Below are 10,304 nucleotides of genomic sequence, written 5' to 3'. Positions count from 1 at the left end.
CCTGAAAGTAGTAAAAATTTCCTCTTAATTGAAATAAGATTTGATTTTTTAAAGTTAAGTAATTTGAAATGCAAAAAATGTGCTGATTTATGGAACTCTGACTTCTCTTCCCAGGAAATCATTTGTAAAGTGAGGCACGCCTATAAGCCTATTTGAGATAAAAGGGGTTAGGAGAGGGCAGATTTCTAGTTTGGGGGACAGTGGGCGGAGGAGTTGAGAGACCACAATCCCTCAGAGTCAGGCTCCAGGCTTAGCCATGAAGCAGCGGGTCTCCGAACCTTCGTTTCTGTCTGCAATAAATGTCTTTTCTGCCCTCCCCTCCCAAGACCAGTTCAGCTCTGGACTGGGTGGGTACACAGGGGAGCTGTCCCAGGTAGAGCGGAGTCTAGTCCACATGTTTATGTGAACACTCATTCAATGATTCACTAAGCACCTACTGTGAGCCAGACCCTGTGCTCAGCTCTGGAGAGAGAACCACGAGCAAGACAGGAAAGCCATGGTTCTGGCTTCCAGGAAGCTGCAGAGCAGCAGGGAGACATGTAAACAAGGAGCAGGCTTGGAAGGATCAGGAAAGTCTTCAGAGACCAGGACGTTCCCCAGAGGAGGGGAGAGGGGTCAAGTGCTGTGGGCAGAGGTCACAGCAGGTCCGTACCGGAGGTCTGGAGGGGTGAGGGAGAAGTTCAGTGAACTGAAAGAAGCTGAGAGTGTGCAGCAGGGAGTACAAGGCCGAGGAAGATGACGCGCTTGGGAGTGGCTCCAACTGACCTGCTCTCTAATATGCACAGCCTTCCTCCCTTCACCCACTTGCTCCCTTTCAGAGAGAAGAGAATTTAATTTAGAAGAATCAGGTTTTATTTAGTGATGTGAACATTAAGAATTTGCCTACATGGTTGAAATATTCACAAAGGACTTGATTATTCACACTCATACATACAGAGGAAGTCTGCTGAATAAAAAATGCTCCTTTACCCGTCCAAGCTGCTGTCGGGGACAGCAGAGGGCCTGCCTGTTCCACAACAGTCTTCAGTCTTCGTGAATGTTGAAAAGCTTCGCTACTTCGTTGAGATCTTCATGTTCCTCACCGTCCTTAATGATCTGAGGGACAGAGGAGCAAGGAGCGTGTGCGCTGGGCCACACACCGGGGCAGCCCGGGCCAGTCGCCACTTCACACTGGGAGGGAGCTGTGGGAATGGCTTTCCACGAAGCCCAAGTGAGCACGTGCCAACGCCCACGCTACCCAGCCATGTCCCGAGTGAAAAGGAAACGTACCCGAGCCAAGGCGATACCTTTGTTCTGCTCAGGCACAGTCTGACCTGGGTGGACAGTGCGTGGCAGGACATCTGACAAAGTCACAGGGACGGCTTCCGCCCACACCTCCCATCTTCCTCTCAGAGCTCTGACGGCACCTACCTTCCTTGCTATTGGCATTCGGTTGAAGATGTTCCACAGCACGATTCCCACCACCACTTTGTCCCTGAGGTAGAAGATGACGCCTTTGCCGTAGTCCTCCCCTTGGGCGGGGGCCTGGGGGACTACAGGGCTGCTGGGGGGAAGAGTGATGTCTGAGGCCTCAGACTCTGTCTCACTCTCTGATCGGATACCAGTCCCTGTAGCCAATCCCCAAAACAAACAAGCAAAGTCAAAACAAAACAAAGTCAGTTCTTATGAGCTTGGAAATTCTAGAAGGCAAGTATCTTTCAACACCTGCTTCAAGCTGCTTCTAAATGATTTGTTTTTCTATGCCGCCTCAGTAAACACTGGCCTATTCCAGCCCCTCTCCATTGACAAAAGCCAACAAAAGCTCTTCCTTGCCAGCTCCTGGGCACTGGGTTAGTCTGACCCCAAACTTCCTATCTCATTTTAAATTTACACTACGGATATTTCCTGGTATCTTTTTTCAAACTACAGAAGACTTGCTCGTGTCCCCTGAGAAACATTCTAGAGCTACATGGTCAGTACAATAGCCACTCGTCACATATAGCTATTCTAATTAAAATTAATTCAAAATTGAAGTTTATTTTAGTTAAAATGAGATAAAATGTAAAATTCAGTTCCTCATTTGCACTAGCCACATTCCAAGTACTAAAGAGCCACATGTGGCTAGTGGCTAATGTATCGGGCAGAGTAGAGATAGAACACTGCCATCATAGCAGAAAGTTCACTTAGATGGCACTGCTAGAGACACTCTGGCCTAAGGAGAAGGTACTTCCATATGGAAAAACCATAGTGCAAGTGTTTCCTCCTGTGCAGGGTGGTGGCAACAGCCTGGGGAGAGGGCATTTTGTCTTCTGGGAACAACCAGGCTTCAAGTAATACTGCCCAGTGGACAGAGTAGTGACCTGTAGTTTATCAACACCTACTGTATAAGTCCCTGGGTCCCCCTCCTGGATCCACTTCCCAGGAGAGGTCCGAGTTAAGGAGTGGGTATATGTAATCCACTTAGATTACACGGGAAAAGGACCTCATATCCATATAATGCCTTGCTTTCTCCTTCTTAAAGAGCAACTTGTCCTTGAAACGCCTCTAACAAGAGGACACAGAGGTTAAATAACTTCAGCCAAGCTCACGAAGGGAGAGAGAAGAGACCTAGGAGTTAATGAAAGAGATGTGTGTCGGAGAGAAGTTCATTCCGAGAGGTGCCTCCCGTCTAAAGAGAACCCGCTATGAAGATCTGACAAATGGAAGTAGAGGCAGCTCAAGAACTACTCAGCCCAGTTCTTCACTGTTCAGGGCCCAAGGAGGGGAGCAGGTCCCAAACTGAGGTTCTCAGGCCTAGTTCTTGGGATCAGCAGGAAGCAAAAAAAAAAAAAAAAAAAAAAAAAAGCCATTGAAAAAGTTCACGTTTTCTTCATCACGCAGGTCTTCCTAGTCCCTCGGGACAAACTAGACTTACAGAGTCGTTGAGTTAGCCACCGTCCAAGAGTCCAAGAGTTTAGGACAACACCCACAATCCACAATATCTACGCTTTGACCAGGATACCTGATTTCGCCAGCTCTCAGACCACTAAAGAGTGAGGACTTCGGGTTTGGTTTATTTTAAAGCACAGAAATGAAGAGAGGCTTTCACTGACAGTTCCCTCTGGCCAATACAGATACCCCTTGTTCAGGAGGATTTGGACCATGGTTTCTCAACACTCTTCCAAGAGAAGTGCTCGGGCTTCCTTACCTGACTGCTCTGTGGCAGATTTGGGGTTGTCCTGAGCAGTTGCTTTTGCAAAAACACCGACTGTGGGCAAACTACTGTCCACAAGACCAATAGCTTCATAGCCAACATCGGGGCCCAAATCACTCCTAAGGAAGGAGAGAGAAGAGGGTGTTCTGTCAAAGGACTGTAAAGGATGGTGCGGTAGAATGTTTCCTCTAAGGCACCACACTTTCATGCCAACCAAAGAAACTGGTATGTGCCACAGCAAGAGAAACGCCAAACTGATCTGTCGCCTGTCAGGACATTCTGGGGACAATTGTGAGAAAGCACGATTATTCCAAACAGGTTTTATTTTCCTAACAAGCCACTACGTATATCACAGATCCATACAATCACAGATCTATGCTTTCTTAAATTTAATCATTTAATTTTTACCATATCCCATTTGGGGGGGGGGTGGTTTCCCCACATTTACTATTCACTACTTTACTCTTTTAAAAACTGCCTTTTTGAAACTTTAAAGAGTGCTCCATATTTATGGAATCCAGAATCTGGGATATCTTGTGGTTTTATTAACTGACAATATTTCCTCTTAGCCTTCAATTTTCAAGGCTGAAGTGCTTTCTATAAAGTGGCACCTTCACTCACTTGGTCGTTTTATTTTCTTTGTTCTTCTTGGAAACTTTTCCTATCGTCATCATGCTGTTCTTAATATGCTAGGAACTTCACAGAATACTTGTGGCACAGACACACTATGGTTTTGTAATCATGCAAGCTACTTGAGCTATTTTGTTTCTTGTGCTCTACATTTTGTTATCTTCTTGGCCACAGAAGCTCACTGGACTGGTGTCTTCAGGGAACAGTCTACAATGACTTCTTGGATTCTGTTCCTGGAACCTAACTGATAATTGTATAGCTACAAACTACTGTTTTTCCTAACTGCATTATCTTACACGTGTTGACCCTGAAACCCATCTGTTATGTTTTTTGCTGCCCACTCATGAAACTGTGTGTGACCGTCTTAAAATGTACTCCCATCGGCCGAGAATTTCCCCAACAGAAACTGCTTAGGGGCTTCTGAAACCTTGAAGTTTTATGTACCCCATCTTTCACATCAACAAGATGACCGTGGGCCAAACAGGGCCAGCTCCAGTATCCAAGAACGTCCATTGCTAACTTTCTACTATCCAGAGAGCTGCCTATATACGTCTGACTCTGAGTTGCTGATCTTAAGAGTTACATGTGAGTGAGCTGCCTTTTTCGTCAGTAGCTTGGGCTCAGTAGAATTAGCAGCAAAGAGCAAATAAAATATACTGCTGTCTGTATCTAAGAGCACACTTTTGTACTACCTGTTGTAGCTCGAACTCTGAGCTATTCTAGCAGAAGTGCTGATGCCATTTCCATTCATTCACCTAGTCTAACTCATGTCAGATGGAAGCCTTTTACCAGAAGATGGCTCGGGGGTAGGATGCGTGGACACAAGATGGAATTTTTTCACCCTCTGTATGAAGCTAACTGGCCCGCCAGGAAACCAAAGCATGTAACTCTGGTTCCATTAATTCTGTGTTCGAACCAATTGAGTCCCCAAGGCACAAAACTATTACCAGAACATTGACTGATGCCAGTACGGCTTAGCAGCTCCAGTCATATTTTCTCCAGCCAATCTTCCGCTCACAACAGCGTGATCATGGTGCTCCACCCGCCTCCTACCCAGCTTTATATCGTAGAAACATGCCGCATCTCCTGCCTTTGGAGACAAATACACTACATGAGCACATGATACAAAAGCAAGTTAAGGACAGAACATACACTTTGGGGGCTCAAAAATGCTTGTGATGTTCACTAATGATTTGCAACCACGGGCCAGAATCATCCCTACACTATCAAAAACAGTTGCGCTTCCACTTTTACCAAAACCATTCTATGCTTCCACAAAGCCAACCTTAATCTTCCACGCTCCAGCTTACACCTATTTCTTCTCATTCTGCCCTCAGCAGAAACAGGATATTTAATAAGCATGATACGCAGAATACTCTTTCCTATATGGAATCCAGTTTTTAGATGTGACTGCCTCTTACCTAGACATCTTTTCCAAGATAAAATGTTTTGGTCATTCACTATTCATTCATTCGTTCAACAAGTATTTACAGAATACTTACTCTGTACAAAGCATTATACTGTCTGGGCTGCAGAGACACGCCTGACATAGACCTTGCCCACGAGGAGTATGTAAGTGAGTTGAGGAACGTGCGGCACTCTTCCTCACTATGGTGTACCATGCCAGAGGTACGTAGTGAGTGAGCACCCCCGGCTGGAGGTGAACAAGGCCAGCTTCACAAAGGATGTGGTATGGGAGCTCTCTCACCCTCTGTTCATCTTTGTGGCTATTCAGACACCCCCAAAGCAACCTAAAAATCCAACATGTGAGCAATGGCGAGATAAACTCTGAAATCCACCTAGCGGAATATTATACAGTCGTTACACTGTTTATGGAATCTGAAGCAATGTGGGAAAAACTTACATTCGAATGTTAAGTGAAAAAGAAAATACAAATGTTTATACGTAGCACGCTCGCCATGACTGTCTACAACAAAGAAAAAAAACTATGCGTGAGAAACTGAAGGGAAGAAACTACACCTAAACATCAGTGGTTGCTGCAGGGGAATGTCCCTTTCTCCTTTTTGCCTGTGTTTTTCATACTGAGCGTGTATTGCTTTTATAACAATTTTAAAAAATACAGTACCCTGTAACTTTAAAAAAAAAAATCTTTACGGGAAAAACACCCTGCAAAGTTCCTACGTCCTCAGTTGCAGAGTCCATAATCAAACACAATACACTTGTAATGATCTAACAATAGGGAAATTACCTCATGGTTCCTACATACTATAGTCTTGTTTGTGTCATAACAGATTTTTTAAAACAGCTAAAAATAGTACTCAAGGAAAATGAAAATGGAGTAATTTTCCTTTCCAGAGAATGTTATAAAACTGCCTCATCCTCCATTCCCTGGACTCGTGTTCAGGCAAGGGAATAGCAGATCAGTCTGAAAGCTGCGTACACGCCCGCCAGGGTCACGTTGATGGCTGCCGCCAACAGTGGAACCAGCAGAGACCTACTCCTGTGGGCACACACACTGTTCTTTTCCTTTTCCATGAGCCTGCGGCGTGAGGCCAGACCTGATCTCGTAAACCAAGCAGTTCACAAGTTTCTGCTCTCCACCCTCAGCTTCCAAACACGCTGACCCTATTTGGGTGAGCTGCTGCTGAGCCTTCGCACACCACCGGGCAGACCTGCTCCCAGGCCGGGACCAAGGCACTGTGCCTGGTCAGGCTGTCATTGCAAACTTACCACCCAGATGTTAGAGCGGGCCTGGAGCTCTGCATTTACCCGGAAGCCACCAAAATCAGAGTCTATCTCCAGTCCGCCAGTCTTGGCCAACTCAACATTGGGCTCCAGGCCCACGGCTGCCACTATGTGGTCAGTTTCTACCTGAGGACAGAAGGAATTCAGTCAATTCTTACAGTTTCCTCGTATGCCTATGAACCTAGCGACTGTAAATCACAGTCACAAAAAAAATCACAAAATAATCGGGGCTTTACAAAAAAAAAAAAAATCATCGGGTAACTCTGGTCAAAAGATTTTAAGTTCCATTTCATAAAGAGCCACCCCTCCACACATACGTACCCCCTACCATCTGAAGAGAAATCTGCCACCCTAGGAAGGTCTCAAAAATCTGTGATACACATAGGAAGAGGCTATGGGAAATGGTTCCCAGGCAGCTACTCTGGCTCTCGTCATTCTTCTTTTAGCAAAGGACAGTTCATTAAGAAAATTATGACAGGTTAATGGTGACTGCCAAGACAACAAATCTACTGGTATCAAATGAAGGAGTAGAAATGAGGAAAGGGCAGAGCAGGCTTGGAAGGTGTTCTGGCAGCCTGTCTTCCCCTCCTTACCTTCCGGCCATCTTTCAGCTTGATAAGTAACCTGCCACCGCTGACTCCAACTGATTGCACAATAGCACTGGGCAGCACCTTAACCCCCTCTGCAAAGGCAAACGAGACCTGAGGCTGAGCCCGTGAGCCTACGAGCCTACCACCTTCATGACCAGCAGAGAAGCTGACGAGAGTAATCATTAGTACGCAGGCAGCCTTGGAGAGCCACAGGCACCCACGCCCACAGTTCACTTCCAGCACTTCCAGGAATCTGGTGTGTCAGATTCAGAACACCTACATGAAGCTGGCTGACAGGAGAATGGTGGAAACTTTTCATCGGGTAGCTGGTAAGGCTTATGGACAGGGGGTTCCCAAAGAAGCAAAGTTTGCCTTAGTCTTCACTCAAGGCAAGAGTGGGAGCATATGGAAAGAGTGTCTCTACCTTGCCTGACTTTTTCCATGGTCCAGTTGCTGAGGTATTCGGGAAGGATCTTTCCCATATTTCCTTTCTCGGGGAAGAGCTGAATCACTTCTGTGCCCGAGGCTCGAGCTGGGAAGAAGAAACAGAGTAGGTATAGTGGAGGCAAAAGTCAATCCTAGGAGACAGGAAAAGAAGTAAAGGAGCCGCAGGCAGCCATCTACTGCACACAGGGCAATGCCGCAACCCAGGCCAGAGCACCCATTTGTGGGGCACTAGGGCACAAGGGCATCCACAAGGCAAATACAACAGAGGCCAGAACTTGTCCCTGGATTCAACTGCATACTGTGAACTCAGTGCACTTATACTTAGGCTTACACAAGTGCCCTGCAAGCTCTGAATAGTAAGCACCCTCCCGAGAAGATGCCCTGATTTCACACAGCTGAAAAATAACATTAAGGAAAAAAATGGTTGCCATGAAACATTCAAACTGGAACTCACAGATCTGTCAAGCTGGGACCCATCATGTATCTGAAAGAAGTCTTTGACTTCTACAGGGAGCAGCAGTTCATGTAGTCTACAATGCCCCTACCATCTTAATAACTCACTTTCCTGAATATTTTATTTCTAAGGAGTCCTGGCCTAGAGGCGAGAGGAAAGGAAAAAGGAAAGAAAGCGGCACTGCTCAGCTGCTCAGATGACAGCTTTTCGATCACTAAGGCATCCCTCATCAGAGCTAAGCTCAGTGATTAGTTTTTCACCATGTAACCCTTAATCAAACTCTTTCTACTGATCCTGGTAAATGCATCTCTGAAAAGCATGTGATATAAGACCAGAGAAAGAAAATCGAGGTCACTCCCCAATACTCACCCTTTCTGCCAAGAGCACAGGCCAGTTCGCTACCAAGGAAGCCCCCACCGATAATTGTAATCGACTTGACTTCCCGGGAAATCTTCTCTAAGGTTCTAAAGTCTCCGATCTGCAGGAGCACACAAGTTTAGTCCACTGATTTCCCAAAGGGGCATAGGATGATAATACCAGGAAATATTTTCGCTAAATCTTTGACAACAGTAATTTGCACATAAAATCTCCTTGTATAAAGTGGCTCAATTATAGCCTCTATTTTATTGATGTAAATTTCTTTCTCCAGTGTAACGCTCTTTCTAATAACAGTGGTTCTCAACTGGGGGCAGATCTACTCCCCCTCCCCCAGGGGACATCTGGCAATGTCTGGAGACATTTTTGGCTGTCACGACTAGAGTGGGGACATAGTAGTTGAAGTTAGTGGGTAGAGTCCAGGGAGGCTGCTGAACACCCTACAATGCACAGGACAGCCCCTCACAACAAATGGTTATACGGCCCCAAATGCCAACAGTGCCAAGGTTGACAAACCTTGTTGTATCAAGAACTTAAAGGACAGTACAAACCTTTTCCAATACCCATAGCGGTGGCTGAAATTTTTCAGCAGTTTTCCTAAGTAAAGCATGGTGTTAAGAAGCAGACCCCCGCTTCCTTTTTCATTTCGGTACTCTTAACTTTCCTCCCTCAAGTCTCCACAATAGCACTTGCAGTGAAAAATGCCAAGAGGCTATAAGGAGTTCCAATGACTCAAATGCATCAGGAAAAACAACTATGGAAGGGCAATCGAAGGAACTATAGCAAGCAATAAAAAACACTACATCTGTTTTTTCTCCTAGGAGCTAAAAACCCTTGAGTGAGGTATCTGAGGTGCAGAGAGAGGAAGTGACTTGCTCAAGGCCAGATAACAAGCCTGTAGAAGAGCCATAGTTAGAACTTCAATCTCCCAATTCCCCGGTGGGTACTTGGGGACCACAAGATTATGCTACCTCTTCAAAACCGCCACAATGAAAGCACTAAAGCTGACAATTACCTTTCTGAAAAGCGTTGTTCTACTCTTCACCTCTGCTCCAGCCCTATCAATGGCAGACAGACTTCTTGGAGTGCCTCCTGGAAATAAGAGGAGAAAAATCCTTTAGCCCAACGAGCAGGAGCTACTGGCCCAAACAATCCCCCCACAAAGGTGGTGCTGTGGTGTGTGCTGCTGGTGTCACAGCGGCATCACCAGGGTGCAAGGCTTTGTTTTCCCTCCACTCACCCCACAGTGGGCTTTAATCAATTTCCTTTGAAAAGCAGATTTGAGAGTCTCTCTTCAAAGGGCCCACCATTCCCATAGATGGCCAGAAGCCCTCACTTTTTGCTCCCGTTCTCTTCTACTTTTTCATGAGGATTCACCAGAAAGCATGGCTATGTTTGTTTAAGCAACTGCATCCTTCTCCTCTCTTGATTTCTGATTGGAACTGGCAATGAAGCCATGAGGTTATTTCACTTTCAGGACACAGGGCAGAGGGCAGAAGGCAAAGGCTAAGCAGGGAGAGAAAAAAGAAAGGCAATCCTCTTCAATACCCATCCATCATGCCTTTACCAGAAAGAACAATATGGATAATCCAGAGGGGCAACTGATCAGATGCTTGTACTTAGCCAAGCTTTGCACCAAGGGAAGACACCCACTTCAGAGTCTGGGTTTCAGTTTTCTTAAGATTAAGTAGTGCCTTTATACTAAAACGTGAATAAGCTGTATCAGGGAATAAAGCCATCTCCAGAAATACTCACCTGTTGCAATCAAGCACTTTTCATAGGTTATTTGAGAGCCATCATTAAGTTTTGCCACATTGCCTCTCACGTCCAGCTGTACTACCTGGTAAAGTCAAATACATACACACAGAGAAAGATATAAATTGGCTTTAAAATTTTTTACTGAGATATACAACATAAAATTCACCATTTT

General features: G+C 45.6%; 1 protein-coding gene across 3 annotated transcripts in view; it reads right to left on the bottom strand.

Moving 5' to 3' along the window:
- Positions 1–829: 829 nt before the first annotated feature.
- Positions 830–10,304, bottom strand: part of AIFM1 (apoptosis inducing factor mitochondria associated 1) — a 28,215-nt gene continuing 18,740 nt past the window's right edge. For 2 of the 3 annotated variants that reach the window (XM_059050952.2, XM_067023780.1), the window contains 10 exons: positions 10,130–10,214; positions 9,390–9,466; positions 8,369–8,477; positions 7,523–7,630; positions 7,102–7,190; positions 6,494–6,634; positions 4,750–4,892; positions 3,167–3,291; positions 1,411–1,607; positions 830–1,095 (listed from right to left, as the gene is read on the bottom strand). In XM_059050952.2, the coding sequence (XP_058906935.1) occupies positions 1,024–1,095; positions 1,411–1,607; positions 3,167–3,291; positions 4,750–4,892; positions 6,494–6,634; positions 7,102–7,190; positions 7,523–7,630; positions 8,369–8,477; positions 9,390–9,466; positions 10,130–10,214 (1,146 nt within the window). In that variant the 3' untranslated portion in view covers positions 830–1,023. The remainder of the gene's footprint in view (positions 1,096–1,410; positions 1,608–3,166; positions 3,292–4,749; positions 4,893–6,493; positions 6,635–7,101; positions 7,191–7,522; positions 7,631–8,368; positions 8,478–9,389; positions 9,467–10,129; positions 10,215–10,304) is intronic. The other variant, XM_059050953.2, reaches the window with a different exon arrangement.

Source organism: Kogia breviceps, chromosome X (genome assembly GCF_026419965.1).
Source record: "Kogia breviceps isolate mKogBre1 chromosome X, mKogBre1 haplotype 1, whole genome shotgun sequence".
NCBI lineage: Eukaryota > Metazoa > Chordata > Mammalia > Artiodactyla > Physeteridae > Kogia > Kogia breviceps.
The sequence above is the reverse complement of the archived record's forward strand: the minus strand, read 5'-3'. Positions and strand labels throughout refer to the sequence as shown.